General features: G+C 50.5%; 8 protein-coding genes across 8 annotated transcripts; 5 read left to right on the top strand and 3 right to left on the bottom strand.

Moving 5' to 3' along the window:
- Positions 1-108: 108 nt before the first annotated feature.
- On the top strand, positions 109-1,806 carry N7518_003864 (arylsulfotransferase family protein; the record flags this gene model as incomplete). Its single annotated transcript, XM_057184791.1, has 3 exons — positions 109-673; positions 722-787; positions 839-1,806. 3 exons carry the CDS (start codon positions 109-111, stop codon positions 1,804-1,806), a joined length of 1,599 nt encoding a protein of 532 aa, XP_057046241.1.
- An 850-nt stretch (positions 1,807-2,656) lies between these two features.
- Positions 2,657-7,328, top strand: N7518_003865 (uncharacterized protein; the record flags this gene model as incomplete). The annotated part of the gene is made up of 5 exons (XM_057184792.1): positions 2,657-3,219; positions 3,269-4,787; positions 4,843-6,336; positions 6,383-6,846; positions 6,905-7,328. The coding sequence occupies 5 exons, from the start codon at positions 2,657-2,659 to the stop codon at positions 7,326-7,328; spliced, it is 4,464 nt and encodes a 1,487-aa protein (XP_057046242.1).
- Positions 7,329-7,710: 382 nt separating this feature from the next.
- Positions 7,711-8,113, bottom strand: N7518_003866 (uncharacterized protein; the record flags this gene model as incomplete). Its single annotated transcript, XM_057184793.1, has 2 exons — positions 7,711-7,858; positions 8,013-8,113. The coding sequence occupies 2 exons, from the start codon at positions 8,111-8,113 to the stop codon at positions 7,711-7,713; spliced, it is 249 nt and encodes an 82-aa protein (XP_057046243.1).
- A 591-nt stretch (positions 8,114-8,704) lies between these two features.
- Positions 8,705-9,267, top strand: N7518_003867 (trafficking protein particle complex subunit 4; the record flags this gene model as incomplete). The annotated part of the gene is made up of 2 exons (XM_057184794.1): positions 8,705-8,844; positions 8,898-9,267. The coding sequence occupies 2 exons, from the start codon at positions 8,705-8,707 to the stop codon at positions 9,265-9,267; spliced, it is 510 nt and encodes a 169-aa protein (XP_057046244.1).
- A 235-nt stretch (positions 9,268-9,502) lies between these two features.
- N7518_003868 (proteasome regulatory particle base subunit RPN10) lies at positions 9,503-10,515 on the bottom strand (the record flags this gene model as incomplete). Its single annotated transcript, XM_057184795.1, has 4 exons — positions 9,503-10,054; positions 10,120-10,339; positions 10,397-10,435; positions 10,490-10,515. The coding sequence occupies 4 exons, from the start codon at positions 10,513-10,515 to the stop codon at positions 9,503-9,505; spliced, it is 837 nt and encodes a 278-aa protein (XP_057046245.1).
- Positions 10,516-10,733: 218 nt separating this feature from the next.
- On the top strand, positions 10,734-11,886 carry N7518_003869 (uncharacterized protein; the record flags this gene model as incomplete). Its single annotated transcript, XM_057184796.1, has 3 exons — positions 10,734-10,854; positions 10,907-11,180; positions 11,232-11,886. The coding sequence occupies 3 exons, from the start codon at positions 10,734-10,736 to the stop codon at positions 11,884-11,886; spliced, it is 1,050 nt and encodes a 349-aa protein (XP_057046246.1).
- A 421-nt stretch (positions 11,887-12,307) lies between these two features.
- N7518_003870 (uncharacterized protein) lies at positions 12,308-13,123 on the top strand (the record flags this gene model as incomplete). Its single annotated transcript, XM_057184797.1, has 1 exon — positions 12,308-13,123. The coding sequence occupies one exon, from the start codon at positions 12,308-12,310 to the stop codon at positions 13,121-13,123; it is 816 nt and encodes a 271-aa protein (XP_057046247.1).
- A 960-nt stretch (positions 13,124-14,083) lies between these two features.
- On the bottom strand, positions 14,084-17,958 carry N7518_003871 (GTPase-activating protein LRG1; the record flags this gene model as incomplete). Its single annotated transcript, XM_057184798.1, has 5 exons — positions 14,084-14,542; positions 14,595-14,881; positions 14,938-16,020; positions 16,082-17,495; positions 17,557-17,958. The coding sequence occupies 5 exons, from the start codon at positions 17,956-17,958 to the stop codon at positions 14,084-14,086; spliced, it is 3,645 nt and encodes a 1,214-aa protein (XP_057046248.1).
- Between the last annotated feature and the right edge of the window lie 55 nt (positions 17,959-18,013).

Raw genomic sequence — 18,013 nt, forward strand, 5'->3', positions numbered from 1 at the left:
AAAGAAGTCAAAGAGACTCAGTGCAGAGTACCCATCTAAGGTTAATGTACCCTATCATGCACAAAATGACCAGAATCATGGAAACTGATCGCTGGACCAGTACTTATCATGAAGCTCCTTGAGGCCGTCGCCTACACCGCAGTGCTGTTGCCGCTCGCCGCGGCAGACTGGCAGTTCAAATCTCGAACCGACCTGGCCCCGCCTCGTCTGAACATCACCATCCCGGCGACAAAGGATGTCGAGAAGGGTTACCTCTTCATCGCACCTTTCCCGGGCCAGTGGGCTGAGCCGCAGTTCCATGGTCCGCGTCAGGAAGCCCCGTATATTGTTCGCGATGACGGTGAGCTCGTCTGGTCGGGCTATACCTACTTCTCCATCTGGGCCGCCAACTTCCAGAAGGCCAGATGGAATGGTCAGGATGTGCTGTTCAGCTTTGAGGGTGATCATAACCCGGCCTATGGACATGGTCATGGTCATGCTACCATTTTGAATCAGCGCTATGAGACTATCCGAGAGCTCCGCGCTGGTAATCACAAGCTTATGGATAAGCATGAATTCCATGTTGTCGATGAGAAAACTGCGTTGCTTCAGGTCTATCAGCCTGTGCCGAGGGATCTGTCTCGCTGGGGTGCTAGTGCCGAGCAGCAGTGGATTGTCGATGCCATCTTCCAAGGTATGTCTGTCTTAGAATATATGAAGAGTTGTTGCTAATTCGCAGTAGAGTTGGACCTTAACACCGGAGAACTGCTATTTGAGTGGTCTAGCCTCGAGCATGTCTCCCCCGATGGTAAGTTAACTACCCACAACGCTTATAATGGACTAGTCTGACATCGTACAGAGGCGGTCCTCCCTCTCAACCCGGGACAAGCGGGTGCAGGCTACAACTCATCCGACGCATGGGACTACTTCCACATCAACTCCGTGGACAAGGATGTCGAAGGAAACTACCTTATATCTGCACGGGACGCTTGCGCTGTCCACAAGATCAACGGTACCACCGGTGAGATCATCTGGCGGCTGGGTGGTCTACGCTCAGACTTTGAGCTCGGTCCCAACGTCAGATTCTGCTTCCAGCATCATGCGCGCTTTGTCGAGCAGGGTGATGATGAGGAGGTCATCTCGCTATTCGATAACTCCGCTCATGGGACAGAGAACCACCGTGGCAAAGAGGTCCACACTCATCCTTTCTCGCAGGGCAAGGTTATTTCCGTCAACACTGCCACCTGGACTGCGAAGATTGTTCAAGCCTTCCAACCCCCCGATGGACTCCTCGCCAAGTCCCAAGGTAGCACTCAACTTCTGCCCAACGGCAATGCCCTAGTCAATTGGGGCTCTGAGGGAGCTATCACCGAATTCCGGGCGGACGGTACTCCGATCTTTCACGCTTACATGGACTCAGGACTGCTGGGCGAGGGTGTCCAGAACTATCGGGCATTCCGGTACAACTGGACCGGTTTGCCGACCGAAGAACCGGCTATTGTGGCTGAGAAGACCTCCTCCGGGACTCAAATTTTCGTTTCGTGGAATGGTGACACCGAGACGGCGGTTTGGCGATTCTACGCCGTTACGGATGGATTTGGTTCCCGGGAGTTCTTGGGCGAGGCTACACGTGATGGATTTGAGACTTCCTTCTCGCTTCCTGGTCACTCATACCAACGCTTGGCGGCTGAGGCTGTCTCGGCTCGTGGTCGTGTCTTGACTACCACTCGTGTTGCTCGTGTCCAGGACGCGGTGCTCCCTTACGGTAGTGTTATTGCGGGGTCCGAGGACCGCCACTCCTGGAGAGAGTTGATTGTGCAGGCATAGATGAAGACAGATCTGTGTACTAGGCTCTATAGGGAGTTGAATGAGGTCCGGTGAGGAGCATAGAGTAGTTTGGAGCAGTGTCACATGATCTTATCATCCTTTTACCGGACCTTTTGGGGTCTGGATGTCTGACCACTTGAGCTTTCTGTTCTGTAAAATCCATTAGACTTTTGTATCGCCGTATAGCGACCACTGCGAGTAGTATTGTAGCTGAAAATAAGATATTCATGTCAGAATGCATCTACAAAGATGGTGAAAGGATATCGGATATGGTACAGTATATCAGGTATATACTACATACTCTCGGATCTTCACAACTCCGAACCAAAGTCGTATATTGGCCGAATCCGAGATCCATTAACCGAAAAGGGAAGTTGCTATGAACCGTGGAATATAAGGCGTGGGGGGGAGGGGTCCGATGCTACTACGCAGCCAATCGGGAGGCGGGAAAACACCTTAATATGGAGGTTATGTGTATATACTATCGAGCATTAATGCCATGTGACATTCAAATAGATATTCAGAGATGGGAATATTCCCCTATTCAGCTGATATGGAGATGTCCATTCAGTGTAGTACATGAAATCTCCATTTCCCTCCATTTCCGGAAAGAGCTGAGACGGTCCATCCATGGATGTTGACGCTTTTCCCTCTTTCCTCTTGAGGATTCTCGGGTCTGTCACTTTCCGGCTGCCGTTCGTTCTTTCCTTCTGCCTCTTGTCATCTTCCTTCTTCTCTTCTTCCTCCTTCCTCCTTCCGTCCTTTCTATCAACACTCATCTGTCGCATCTCACCTTTTGTTTTTCTCTTCTGTCAACAACTCTCGTTTACCTTCTTGACCGTGTCCCTTCATGGCTTCACGTCTTCTTCCATCTTTGGGCTTTTCGCCAACTCCGCTCATGCCAGACCCGATGGAAAACGTGTCGGACAATGGTGCCGTCGATACCCCCGGGGTGATGCCCCCAGTATCTGAGCCCGGTGATGATCGCGACGGGCAAATAACCACTCTTGCACGTTCTCTTTCACAAATCTCGCGACAGGGCAGCGGCAAGACCAGTGAAACCTCAGAGGGTGTCAACACTTTCCTCGACCCTACCCGTGATCCAGAGCTCGATCCCAATGGTGACCAGTTCAAATCGCGTAAATGGGTGAAGAACTTCATCCAGATGACCTCTCACGACCCAGATCGGTACCCGCGTCGCACAGCAGGGGTCTCCTTCCGCAACCTCAATGTTTTCGGCTATGGAACCGCGGCTGATTACCAGATGAACTTCGCCAATTTCTGGCTCAAAGGCACAGGGTGGTTTCGCAGTATCCTTGGCGTCCGGAAGAAAGTACGCATTGATATCCTGCGAGACTTCGAAGGCATCGTTCACAGTGGTGAGATGCTGGTTGTACTAGGTCGCCCGGGAAGGTATATGAATTGACGCTCCCAGCGAAAACCAATTACTAACGGCCGGCAGCGGATGCTCTACCTTCCTCAAGACCATTGCCGGGGAGACGCATGGCCTCTATCTCGATAAAGAGAAAGGGTCCAAGGTACAGTATGAAGGAATGTCCTGGGACGATATGCACAGCCGTTTCCGCGGCGAGGTCATCTACCAAGCCGAAAACGAAGTTCACTTCCCTCAGCTGACAGTCGGTGATACATTGCTGTTTGCCGCTTACGCTAGAGCGCCGAGGAACCGACTCCCTGATGTCACACGCGATCAGTATGCGACACATATGCGAGATGTGGTAATGGCAATGCTTGGCTTGACCCATACCATGAACACCAAAGTGGGCAATGAGTTCATTCGAGGTGTTTCCGGTGGGGAAAGAAAGCGGGTCAGCATTGCCGAAACCACTCTATGTCGCTGTCCTTTACAGTGTTGGGACAACAGCACTCGTGGACTTGACAGCTCGACGGCCCTGGAATTTGTTAAGAACATCCGCCTCTCCACTGACTATACCGGATACACCGCTTTAGTTGCAGTATATCAAGCGAGTCAATCTATCTACGACCTCTTTGACAAAGCGATTGTGCTCTACGAAGGCCGTCAGATATATTTCGGCAGTGCGCCCGATGCACGACGCTTCTTTACCGAGATGGGATTCCATTGCCCAGAGAGACAAACCACTGCGGACTTCCTCACTTCCCTAACCAGCCCTTCGGAACGCCTGGTTCGCCCAGGGTTTGAAGACTCCGTCCCACGTACACCCGATGAGTTTGCAGCACGCTGGAAGGATAGCCCAGAGCGTAAGCAGCTGCTTGCTGAGATTGAAGCAAACGCAGCCGAAAACACCGCTAGAGAAACGAAGTTTGAGCAATTCAGTCGCTCTCGTGCAGCAGACAAATCTAGGTTTACTCGTGCAGCCTCCCCATACACCCTGTCGTATCCGATGCAAATCCGCCTCTGTCTCTGGCGAGAGTTCTTGCGGCTCAAGGCAGACTTGGCTATGACGCTCGCGACTCTCATTGGAAATACTAGCGAATCTCTGATCATTGCCAGTCTTTTCTTCAACCTAGCGTTCAATACCGACAGCTTCTACAAACGTGCAGCTCTACTTTTCTTTGCCATCATGATTAGTGCCTTCTCTAGCTCACTCGAAATCTTGATCATGTGGCAGCAGCGGCCGATCGTGGAAAAACATTACAAGTACGCAGCATACCATCCCTCGGCGGAAGCTATCAGCGCGTGGCTTGTGGAAATCCCATCAAAGCTTTTACTGGCAATTGTATTCAATTTGATCATCTATTTCATCCCTCATCTTCGGCGAACTGTACCTCATTTCTTCATCTTCTTCCTTTTTTCAGCAATGACGACGCTTGTGATGTCCAATATCTTCCGGTTTATCGGCGCAATCTCACGTTCCGTGGCCCAGGCCATGCCTCCTGCTTCGGTCTTCATGCTTATCTTGGTCATTTACACCGGGTTTACCATTCCTGTCCGAGATATGCACCCATGGTTCCGGTGGCTCAACTATGTGAACCCCATTGCTGTAATGATAACTTAGCTTTCGTTAGGCCCCACCAGAATATGCTAACACGAGACAGTATGCCTTTGAGGCCCTGATGATCAATGAATTTGGTGGACGATCCTTCCCCTGCTCGAACTTTGTCCCCGGTGGCTTGGAAATTTACAACAATGCGCCTCTCAGCTCCAGAATCTGCTCACAGAAGGGTGCTGTGGCAGGTCAGGATTTTATTGATGGAGAGACATACATTAATACCACTTACGAATACTACAGCCCGCATTTGTGGCGAAACTTCGGGATTCTCTGCGCTTTCTTCGTGGGCTCCTTTGTGCTGTACGTCTTCTGCAGTGAACTCATCCGCGCTAAACCATCCAAAGGTGAAGTTCTGGTATTCCCGCGCGGTAAGATCCCTGCCTTTGCCAAGAATGTTCGAAAAGAGGATCCAGAGGAAGTCATTGCATCGGAGAAAGGTGCAGTTGCTAGCGAACCTCAGGACTCGACCGCAGCAATTGTTCGCCAAACTTCCATCTTCCATTGGGAAAATGTGTGCTTCGACATCAAGATCAAGGGGACCGAGCGACGCATCCTAGATAGCGTGGATGGTTGGGTCAAGCCCGGCACTTTGACGGCCTTGATGGGTGTCACTGGTGCAGGGAAGACATCATTACTCGATGTCTTAGCCAATCGTGTTACTATCGGTGTCGTCTCCGGCGAGATGCTTATTGATGGCCGGCTATGCGACGATTCTTTCCAGCGAAAGACGGGTTACGTGCAGCAACAGGATCTGCATCTAGAGACTAGCACTGTTCGTGAAGCTCTGGTTTTCAGCGCTCTCCTACGCCAGCCTGTCACCATTCCTCGTCAGGAAAAGATGATATACGTCGAAGATATCATTCAGATGCTCGGTATGGAAGAATACGCAGATGCCGTGGTCGGTGTTGTCGGCGAGGGCCTCAATGTGGAGCAGCGTAAGCGGTTGACTATCGGTGTGGAGCTAGCAGCCAAGCCAGATTTGCTGCTATTCTTTGATGAACCGACCTCGGGTCTAGATAGTCAAACTGCTTGGTCAATCTGTACTCTGATGCGTAATTTGGCCGACCACGGGCAGGCTGTACTGTGTACCATTCACCAACCTTCGGCAATGCTGATGCAGCAGTTCGACCGTCTATTGTTTCTCGCGAAAGGAGGACGCACTGTGTACTTTGGCGACCTTGGCCCGAATATGGAAACATTGATCAAATACTTCGAAGGCAAAGGGTCGCTTAAGTGTCCACGAAACGCAAACCCAGCCGAATGGATGCTCGATGTCATCGGTGCTGCTCCAGGTTCTCATGCGGATAGAGATTGGGCCGAGCAATGGACGAACAGTGCCGAGCGCGCAGAGGTTCATAGAGAGTTGGCTGAAATCAAAAAGGAATTCTCTAAGCAGCCTGTACCCATTCGCATCGCAGGGTACGGTGAATTTGCCATGCCACTCTGGTATCAGTTCCTCATTTGTACTCAACGCATGTTCCAGCAGTACTGGCGATCTCCGTCGTACCTATACGCCAAAGTTCTCACATGCACTGTCCCAGTAAGTTATCCTCCTCCATTTTATTTGATTGGACTAACAGGTATAGCCACTGTTCCTTGGATTCACCTTCTGGCACATGCCTACCAGCCTACAAGGGCTGCAGAATCAGATGTTTGCAATCTTCATGCTTCTCGTCATCTTCCCGGGTCTGGTCCAGCAGATGATGCCGTCCTTTGTCGTGCAGCGTTCTTTGTATGAGGTACGCGAGCGACCTTCAAAGGTGTACTCATGGATGGCATTTATGATGGGCAGTATCCTCACGGAGCTGGTATGGAATATCCTAATGTCGGTGCCAATCTTTTTCAGCTGGTATTACCCAATCGGATTTTATCACAATGCAGAGCCCACGAATGCAGTCATCGAACGAGGCGGCATCATGTACCTGCTCATTCTGCAGTTCATGATGTTCACGTCGACGTTCAGTTCTATGATGATTGCTGGAATTGAAGAGCCCGATACCGGCAGCAACATTGCTCAGTTCATGTTCTCGCTTTGCTTGATCTTCAACGGGTAGGCTATCTGCGGGTGTTTGGTAATTAATTGGTAGTAGTGCTGACTGGATTTCTAGGGTACTCGCGAAATCTTCTGATATGCCTCGTTTCTGGATCTTCATGAACCGGGTGTCTCCATTCACATACTTCGTGTCGTCGGTGCTCTCCACAGGCCTGACTGGGACTTCGGTTGAATGTTCTAGTATTGAGTGGCTCACTATCTCGCCTCCAGATGGACAGACTTGCGGCCGTTATCTGGACCCTTACATCAAGGCTATGCATGGCACATTACGCAATCCTGAGGCGTCGAAGGATTGCCAGATCTGCCCAATGTCGAGCACAGACCAGTTCCTCGAAAGCCTCAACATGCCGTACTCGGATGTTGGGCGCAACATCGGTTTGCTGTTTGTCTACGTGGGGTTCAATATTGTCGCCGCGCTCTTCCTGTATTGGGTCTTCCGCGTCCCCAAGCATTGGTCGCGCAAGGCCAAGGAGACCTAATAAGGTCGTCTCCTTTCTTTCTTCGGGTTGTGGGGTGTGGTTATGGATGTCGGTTCTGTTCCCAAGTTTCTACTCGGCGTTCTATTCTCCTACCCTGTTGCTCCTGTCACAGAGCCTTATCTTGTCAAATGTATCTCATACGTGTAGCTTATGTCAATGAATGTTGTATTATTTTGTAACTGTTTGCACACGAGTATCCATCATTGGGACATTTCTGCGGGCAGAGATGCCATTTGGTATTCGTCAATAGGAAAGTAGGGTAATGGGAGATGGGCGAGAATAGCATTGTCAATCCTTTTACAATCCTCTACATCACATAAAGTCTTCGTCGTTTGGTGACTTGTTTCTTCAGCGAATAAATCCCCTCTTCCATCTTCTCCTGTCATGCGCGTGACTTGTCGAGCTTCGCTGACACGAAAAGGCCTAAGGTATTGCCTTTGCGTTCTTTCTTGGCTTTGCCCTTTCTTGACTTGGAGTAATCAGGGGTCAGGTTCGTGTTCTGGGTAATTTGCTCCGACATCTTTCGCACACTAGCGTCGTATTGTGTATGCGCATAAGTACACCTGTCCAAGGTCTCACTCTTCTCTTGTCAGGAATATCTCATGGTTGTCTTGTGAGACAAGCTTCTTCTATGATACTGAGTCAGAATGCAAGCCTTGGTTAATCTGTCCTTGGTGAACTTACCGAGTGCGTCCAAGGTTCTGCCTATCATGTAACATCCATGCGACAACATAGGCAATTTCCTGCCACGGAAACTCAGGACGAGCATCACGATCTCGAATCATCGGTCTGACTTCGGTAACGGCGAACGTTTCTTGGGAGGCGTCGGTCTCAAGAGATCATGGTATTTTGATCTTGGATTTCCTGAAAGTCTGTTTGTTAGCCATCTTATTCACCATCAGCTAGTCCAGTGCTTCAAGTTTGTATAGCTCTCTTATGAAATGCTGAAACCCATGGCCGTCCACGCAATATATATCTCCAGCAAAAAGTCAAGATACACCCTAATATCAATCAAGCAATGCAACTTGGCCATTCAGTTAATAAAACTCCTCTTTCATATGTACTGGAATTGAATAACCAAAGATCTATAAAAGGTCTATAAAATAAACCGAAAGCGACGCCGATTGGGTTGGCTGGTCCCCGCTTATCGACGCGGAATCAACAGTCTCCTCCTCCTATCCCCGCGAACTCCATGCCAACACCTACTTTTGGTCCTCTATACAACCTCAGTCATACAGCTCACACAATTCGCCGGAATACCTCGAGAGATACCAATAGCGCCCTCCGCCCCTTGCTTCTCCGGCCGCGCTGTCCGTACCAGCGACTCAACTCACCATGTACGCTCCATCTGCTCAGTGAATCGCACAGCAACTAACATGCCTTCTAACCCCAGGGGCGTCTTCTCCCTGATCATTATCAACAAAGCCGGCGGTCTCATCTACCAGCGCGAGTTTCAATCTGGTTTGCGCAACCTCTCGACAAATGACTACCTCGTCCTAGCTGGCACCTTTCACGGGTAAGCCAGTACCAATCTCTCTCCTGGAATATCCATTGACTTGGATTCTATAGCGTTCACGCGATCACCCGCTCCATCACACCGAAAATTCCCATCGCCCAACCTGCTCCCTCTACAACCTCAACGGGCACCACCGCTCCTGCTGCGTCCGGTTACTCCTACCCAAACCCCGGTGTACCAGTCTCCGGCTTGGATTACCTCGAGACCGACAAGTTTCGATTGACATGTTTCCAGACCCTGACGGGGACGAAGTTCTTGTTGTTCACGGATCCGTTGACGGGCGGCGTGGACGCAATCATTCAGAGGATCTATGAGCTCTATGCCGACTATGTGATGAAGAATCCATTCTATCAGATTGAGATGCCGGTGCGATGCGAGGCATTCGATCGGCATCTGGGCGCGTGGTTGAGGGGGAGGACATAGCCCCGACGCGCCATGCGGAAAGGGGATATATCATGACTTTACGAACTAGATACGTTTTGTTCTTGTACTTGTGTCCGGATATCACTCCGTCTCGTATAATACCAAATCACATAATATATTGCCCTTGCACACTGTAGAACGTACCCGCAGAAGGTCAATTCTCGAGAATACAAGACAAAAGCAGAAGCAAACGCCGGGTATGCATAACAGTCATATTCAAATCTTCGGCCGGACCTTACGCGGTGTCCATCTTGTCCTCGTCCTTCTTATCTTTGTCACCGCTGGATTCGCCATGGCCCTCTTCGGGGATGTTGCCCAGTTGCGTCTTGCCTTCCTGTTCTTCCCGGTCGCGCTTCTCCTTCTCCTGTCGGTTCTTCTCGTCCTCCATCGATAAGCGCAGAGCGAATGCGAGCTCGGGGTCGTTCTCGGCGGCGTCATCAAATCCAAATCCACCCGCCTCACCCTCGCCGCCACCTCCACCGACGTCGGCATCCTCGCCAGCCAGGATCGGAGTCTGTTGCAGCTGATCGCTGAGAAGATGGGGTCCCGGTGGGATGATAGCGAGGTAGGAGCCATCACCACTCTTGACATTGTCAACGAGAGCCTCGAGCTTCTTGGTCTGGTCGGATTCCAAATCTCCGAAAGCTATCACGTCGATCGACACGTTGTTCTTCTTCATCTTCTTTGCGAGCTTCACGAGGATCTTCTCATCTTCTTCGATGGGCGAGCAGGAGAATACGATGATGCGTTGACGCTGGGATTTTTCCATACGGTGCTTGAGTGCCAGCTGGAATACCATCGAAGTTAGTTATTGAGAGCTTGGGACCTCGGAGATTGGCTGGAAGAACGTACCGCTGCAACCTGGATGGTCGAGCTGAGATGAGCTGTGCCGTGGATTTTTGTTTGGTGCAAACCAGCGAGAATTGCGCCAAACTCAGATGTGAAGGTTGACAACACCTCGGGGCCCTTGCCGCCCATGCTCATAAGACCGACAGCTGACTGGGGGTTTACACGCATCTTTGCATTGTGGATGATGCTAACGGCATCGACTTGAGACTGCCACCGGGTTGATCTATGACAATTAGATGTCACCCGCAGACGCAAATATGGTATGATCGGATGTACTCACGTGTAGTCTCCATTGCGACTGCTTTCGCTGTTGTCGACACTGTAGCTTGGAGTTAGCAGAGTAGGCTAATATGGAGGATGTGCAATGACGGACATGATCATAGTAGCTTCCAGCGTCATGATGGCGGAATTTAAGGGAATTAACGATGTAAAGAAGGGCAGAACAGAGAGTGAATAGGAGATCGGCGTATGAGAGACGAAGACGGATGACGAAGGCGAGGTGGAAGCTCTGCATTCTGCCACTGCTCCCCGCCCGAGACACCTGTTTGTTGTGGTCTTCCTGGCTCCGCACTTGTACTTCGACACATCCCAAGTCTATATTCCTTGAAATTTGCCCAATGCCTGCTACTAAACGGAAGTCTGACGCTATGGACGTCACGCCTACGGGCAGTCCTTCTAAAAAGATGCGCTTAACGCAGCTTCAGAAGCAGGCCCTGATGGACAATCTACAACTTGAAAGTGGGTTTAATTGTGGGTTTACGCGGTGAACACAGCACTAATTTTGCTACAGTAACTGAGCGGGCACGTAAGCTTCGTGCCCAATATGCCCTGCAGGCAAATGACCTCCGGGCGCGTATTGAGCGACGCGTCAATCGGATCCCAGTCTCGCTACGCAAGGCAAACATCGGTGAGCTGCTCGAAAAGCACAATGCAGCCACAAGCAAACAACGGGTTGGGTCACCTTCTCGGAAACACTCGCCCATGAAGGTGTCGCGTATCATTCCAAGTATTTCCGTAGAACAAGAAACTTCCACTACACGCGATGGTAGAGCTCGGAGGGGAAGGTACGATATGCCACAAGCCCAATTTGGTTTTCTAGCTGACAGAATGAATAGCCACGATGGCCACTTCTCTGACAAAGAGAATGCCCCTGCCGGTTGCGAGTCTGAGCTCAAGAATCCTAAGCGTCGCGTGAAGCCAGCCGGACCAGGCGGGGCCTCACGCGTGGCATCTCAGGAACTACGGGGCAACGAGAACCGGATCTTGTCTCCCAAGTCCAACAATTCCCGTACATACCCTCACTCGCCCTTCCGTGCATCTCCCGAGAAGGGTCAACCCTCATATCTGGCACGCCCTACCTCACCGCTAAAACCGGCCAGTCCGTTGCGATCACGCGGTGCCACTGTCTCTGCGGGGAAGGACCAGCGGCCTCCTTCGCAGGCCCAGAAGACTGCCCCCCGTGCCGCTACAGGACCCAAACCTGCTCGGTCACCATTGTCGCGCCCGGCGACCCGACAGGCCGAGCGCAAGAACAGCACAGGGTCCAATGTGTCTTCGGGTACAACAGTAATCAAGTCCACACGGACTGGTACTGGCCCGAGAAAGGCAACCACAGCATCTGCCGCGGCTGCCAAAAAGCCAACTGCCCGTGTGCAGGCGGTATCAATGGCTGTCAAAAATCCATCTGCGACTGCTTCAATGCGCAAGACTACCGCTCCGGCTGTGGCTGAAACTATGCCCCGAACTCGAGCGCTGCGCAAGCGGATTTAGGACGCACAGACACTTGTCTTCTTGTCTTGGAGTTAGTTGGGATTATGTTTCTTTGAGCGTGGATGATTACAGACTGCAATGAACAATATGAGCCTGGGTGCTGTCTTTCCTGTTGATTCTTCGGCGCGATATCATAATCGGAGTTTCCTTCTTGAATCTTATACATTCATAGCTTTGTCCGGGTATCTCACCCATCTTATTTTCGACCAAATACCTGGCCGTCATAGCCATCTATCTGTGTGTATCCGTCTGAAAATTTCAAACAGACCCGGGCAAATACGAGACCCCTGTCACTTGCCTACCAATCAATGATATTGCTTTTTCCATCACACCGCTCTCCCGGTGAGTTCATTCCAGCTCCTGCCCAGCTACCACAACTCGGGCTTCACATACCGCGAGCACCAATCTCCGTGTTTTCATAATGGAGATCATCCGAGAGTCTACGTCGTTCGAAACCCTTGACGGCAGAGTCATGTATTGCTGCAAGAATTTCGTCGTGCGACAAGATGGTATCCTATACTACGGGTCGTGGAACGATCGATCATCGAAACCTACCGATATCAGTCAGTTCAATGATTTGAGGACAATCACCACCAACGATCGAGGCCCGAAAATGCAGGACACATGGGCTGTGGCATCCGAGGAAGACTGTTACCTGAAAACGCCAGGCGTCGTCGATTTCCTCTATTCAAAGCTGGAAGACGATATTCAATGCGAGCTTGAAGTGTGTGAAGTGCTTCGCAGACATCCACACCCGAATATTGCTACTTATTACGGCTGTCGTGAGGAGAATGGTCGGGCTACTGGTCTTTGCTTCAAACGATACAAGGAATCCTTGACGGAGAAGGTCAATCCTGGATACCTGAACAAGAACATGTTCCGGGCTAGTGGTCGTGAGCAAGTCGATGATTCTCTCAGAGAGAATTTCCATGGGATTTTGGAGGGGATCAAGCACCTTCATTCTCTTGGGCTTGTGCATAATGACATCAATCCGTTCAATATCATGCTTGATGAGCATGGTGTCCCGGTCATCATTGATTTTGGGAGTTGTCGGAAGACAGGGGAATCATTGAATAACAGCGGAGTGGGACAGACAGACGGATGGCATGATTCAAAAAATAAGCTTGTCTTGGAAAAGAATGATTTGGATGCCTTTGAAGAGTTGAAGACCTGGCTGTTTGGTTCTGTGGATGATGAATATCTGTTCCACGAGGAGTATCAATTTGAGGAATGCTAGACGGAGCTTAGAATTTCTTACAGTACCCACTGCAAACCCTTTGAGCGCTCTGATTTTACCATGACTTTACTATCAAAGTAGAAAGCAATAACTATACTGTCCAGTGATCAGAAATTCAGACTTCAGACTTCAGACGTTATACCCAAGAAGGCATCAGCGAAGTGCGATATAGGTGTATTCAGATATTTAATCTACCATACAAGATAAGATGTACAAGCAACATTTAAAAGATGCACTAGCGAATAGACTTAGGTAGGCTCGGATAGTGGTGGTTTGAATTCAAAGTGATTCAAGGTTGATTTATTAGGACTTCACGAACATGCAAGGTTTTACATAAGTATCTCTCTTAGGCAATTACACAGCACAGTTATCGTAGCAATCATGTTGATTGAACAAATAAGAAAGGAAATAAAAGCTCCCTTGGCTCCGGTTAAGCAAAAGACCCGGGGGAGAAGAATCAGAAAAGAAGAAAGGAAAAACAGGGTCTAGGTATAGCCGTAGCCTGGCCCACGAAAAAAAGGAGCATGCTCAGAAATCAAAGCGAGAGAGAATGGAAAAACTGGACATTTATGCCCAAAGGGACAGGTATGGGTATGGCTGATCCCTCGAATCAGATGCAAATGAACAAAGGTAAAAAAAAGAGACAAAGTATTCCAGCCACTATAGAAATAGGGGGAAGACAAACAGAAACCAATCAATAGCGACCAAGCAGCTTGTTGATCACTTTTGGGGAATTTTCATGGAAAAAGAAAAGGGAAAACTCCGTCAACCAGTCCTATCACTGGACAAAAAAGAAAAGTAAAAAGAACGCTAAGAAGGTCCCAAGAAACAAGAGGCGAGAAACGAGAAACGAGAAAGATAAAGAAAATCCACTGGATTGAATCAGATGGATGCAAGTCAAAGTCGGATGATGATGTATCACAGTATTGCAGCTGTGCAGGAAGTGTAAGGAGATCCAGTCTACCCAGTAACACCCATGGCACCCGCATTCGGGCGCGGCCTATAAGCCACATTGGATGGTTGACCATCAGGTGCCCCTGCGATTGGCTGGCTCCCGTTGCTGGTGCTACGGTCACGGCGATACGCTGCTGGGGGAGGAGGACCGAAATCAAGTCCGGCCTGGATGTTAGTGCTGGACGAGTGTGCGTGTCCGCTGGGCCCGACCACATGGCGAACCGAGCTTTGCATCTGCCAAGCTGCATCCTGAGATGGATCGGTCTCAATACGCGCGGAAGCTGGAGTGCTATTGTTTCGGTTGGGGGTGGTGATGGTGAATGTCTCGCCACCGTTCTCCGGTCGCTGTGCAAAGCTGCCTCGACCAATGTCGCCATATCGTTTGAGGATTTCCTTGGTTGTCACTTCGGCATTCTCCCTAAAGAGAGTTGGATCACCCAAGACCGATTGTAGGTCTTCTGGAATCTATGAACAGAGTCAGCACAATCCTAGCAAAAGCTCAACCTGGGCGATTTACTTCGCAGAATGCATCGTTGTACGTGATCAGGGCATTAACAGCCTCGATGGCCAAGAAGCTCTCCTCCACTGTGCTGTTTTTGACATTGGGGTAGAGGATATTGGGCGTGATCACAGTCGCAAGATTGTGGACGTCCATCTTGCTTCCAGACTCTTCATCCACATGTGAGAAGGATGAAGTCCAGTTTAAGAAGGCAAACAGGACTTCCATCGTATCACGATGGGCTTTGGGAAGCAGACAGCATGTCAAGTGAAGTAGTCGCCTCTGTTTCTCTGTGTCATCCATTTCTGCGATACAGTTAGCATTGCACTTGTAGACCGATAATCCTAACATCAAAACTTACTTTGTGAGATGACAAACAGTCTATGCAGCTTGAAAGTCAAGAGAGGATCGGGCATTTCACGGAGGAACTTCTTCAAAAGAGCTGCAATCTGCACGGGAGTTTCCTTTGTCAGATCAACTTGCTCGTACTTGGTGTCGATTAGCTCTGCGGTGTCCTTCAATCGGCGGATGTTTCCGTTCTTTCGGAAGACACCCTCCACAGACATGTCCATCTGCCGCATAGCGCAGACAGAATCATCAACTAGCGTCGGGATGCGGAGCGCACCAGGACCAACACCGTGACTTGACTCTGTGCCTTCCTTCTCGACCAAATAGTCTAAACTGACACCAAAGACACCCTTCTTCTTATTACCCTTCTTGTTATCCTTGAAGGCACGGCCAAAGATGTTCCATATGGTAGGCTTGCGCGACTCGATAAGAGAAAGGAGCTCCTCCATGGTGAAATAGCCCTCGACCAACGGTTCCATTTGGAGTACAGCAACGTGGCGAACGATGAAATATTCCAAAGCAGTTAGTTCTGAGAAGTACCGCTTGGTTCGGGTTGGCTCCATCATCGCTTCCATATTTCCACACGATACTCCCCGCTGGTGACCCTGGTTATATCTGGGCATCTCGGTTCCCCCAATGAGCTTTGTACCAGCATGCCTGTAGGCATTAGGTCGCTGCTCCTTGGCTTGCTCGGCCGCAACAATGCGGGGGATGTCATCTAGCGTCAAAGCATCCTGAGCCCCGAAAGTCAGATCAGTAACGGGTTCGCCATTGGCATCCCGTTCTTCGACAATCTGGAAACCGTGGCTCCTCGGGTCACTGCCATCATTGCCAGATGACCCTGGTCGAGCACTTCTGCCTTCTGGTCCATCAATGATTCTGGATGCGCGGGCTCGTTTGTACGTTGTGGATAGGGTTCGCTCATTTCGAATAGAGCGCAGCCGACGCATCTCGCCAACGGTCTGCTCGAGCGATGTTTCTTCGAGGCCATCTCGCGAGGAACCGCCATATGACTGGGAGCGTGTGTTTGCCCGGCGAACCTGGGACGTGACTCGATAGCCGTCATTGTTGTCGTAATCATTAAGGTTGGGGTCGTCTGGGACGAATCAAGTTAGACAGACTGCCGGCGGCATGGGGGTAATGTAAGAGTATCCTACCTGAGGTATGAGGCAAGGTTCCCCCGGATTGCAGTACGGCGAGAAGCCGTGCGAGTGCCACTTTCAGCAAGAAAACGAATTGCTGCAATTTTGAAACTGGAGTGAAACCACCCTTCACGGTGGGGCCAAGTTTCATCTGGCGGGCGCAAGCGCCGCAGTAGACTTTCTCCTCGCTGCCGCTCCACAATGCGTCTTGGAAATCAGCGGTTAAGTCCTTCTCACATGATTTGCATGAAAGATGAGGCGGCTTGATGTGCCAACGACTCTGTCCCAACTGAACACATTCGTCGTCAATTGGTTCTTTACAGGCAATGCAGCAATCTGAAAGTTGATCGGCCAAGCCTTCCACTCCAGCCATCAGGTCGACTGGCGTATCGTCATCCTCGTCTGCTAATGACTCCAGATCACGGAGACGCTCCAGGAAGTTTTGTAAACCATCTGGCGCAGACTTCTCGCGTTCAAGTTTCAGTGCACCTTGTAGACCGATGCGGATAAGGAGTTTGAGGTAATGAGCGAGACCAGTCACCAGAGACAGGAGTTCCTGGGTGACGCCAAGTTTGCGTACCCCAGTTTCCTGGGTTTTCGATAGAAGGGCGAAGAAAGCGACAATCTTTTTGCAAAGAAGTTTGGCTTCGCGGCCATAGGAAAGTTCTGGTTTGGAATAATCAGCGATCGCCCCGGATGATATAAAACCAGCCGCGCGGGACTTACCTTTTAACTCGTGGGATTTGATGTAGTCTGCCAACTGATCGACTGCACCGAAGAGGATTTCCACATGTTCGATGAAGCGCTTTGCTACGAGAACACCATCGATGTAAGCGCCGTTACTCACATGGAGTAGCATGTCTGAGATGCAAGCGGCGGATGATTCTTCAAAGGTAGAAAGGGTGTTCCAAATATTGAAGACCTTCTCTTCCATTAAATCTTCTTCGTCGCGAATATGCTTGCGCTCATCTTCGCTGGCATCCTCATCTACGGGCGGAGGCTCCCATGTTTGACCGGCAGGGGATAACCGGACATTCCAGAACTTGTGAATCATATAACATTCGGGGTGCCAATGTTGATTTTGACCGTTGCGGAAGATTTCGACAAACTGTTTCAGGATTGCTGTATGACATCCATGGCACCGCTGGGCAAACTGGGTTGAGTAGTGAAAGTGGCAGTAGACCTTGCTCTCGTGTTCATAGTAAGAGTCCTGCGCACCAAAGACGGTCGGGCAAACGGAACAGGTGAAGTGTTCAATATGATACTTCCGGTCTAACGCTGTAATGTATGATCCGCGTAGTGCGCCGCCGCACTCATGGCATAAGAGACCCAGTCGTCTAAAGTAATCGGTTTCACAAAGCGGAAACTGGCAGCTTGAATCTTCTGAATCGACGGGGAAAAACTTCGAAGCAACGATCTCGCCACAGTCCTGAGAGGAGTATGGAAGTTAGAGAAGGCCCCAAAAACGCGGGCTAGAAAAAGCAACTTACTTCGCACTTGAAACACTCTAGATGAAAAGTTCCCCCTAGTGCTCGAACAAACTGGCCAGTGAGAGTTTCGCCGCACTTTTGACACAGTCGCGATGAACCACCTGGAGACTTATTTTGACGCCCGTTTACTCGCGAGCGATCTCGGGGTGCGGAGCGGTCGCGGAAGCCGGCCTGGTCAGGACCCAGACCACGACTGGAGCGGCCACCATCCTCCTGGTTCGCCGGACTGATGGGGCTTGGGCCTGCCGTTCGTGTTGACGGTGACTCGAATGGAATCAAACTATCTTCGGGAGATGTGGGTGTGTTTTTCGTATAGCTAGCCCCGTAGCCAGAGGTGTCGACGGTGGGACGGCCGCTGGGATTACCTGCGACCAGGCTGGCTGGGAGTCCACCGGGGGGCATCTTGGTCCCCCGTCAGGAGAAATACGGTGGGGTTTGTTGGGTTGAATCACGCCGA

This window comes from Penicillium psychrosexuale (assembly GCF_028828465.1).
Source record: "Penicillium psychrosexuale strain IBT 29551 chromosome Unknown utg000002l, whole genome shotgun sequence".
In the NCBI taxonomy this organism is placed as follows: domain Eukaryota; kingdom Fungi; phylum Ascomycota; class Eurotiomycetes; order Eurotiales; family Aspergillaceae; genus Penicillium; species Penicillium psychrosexuale.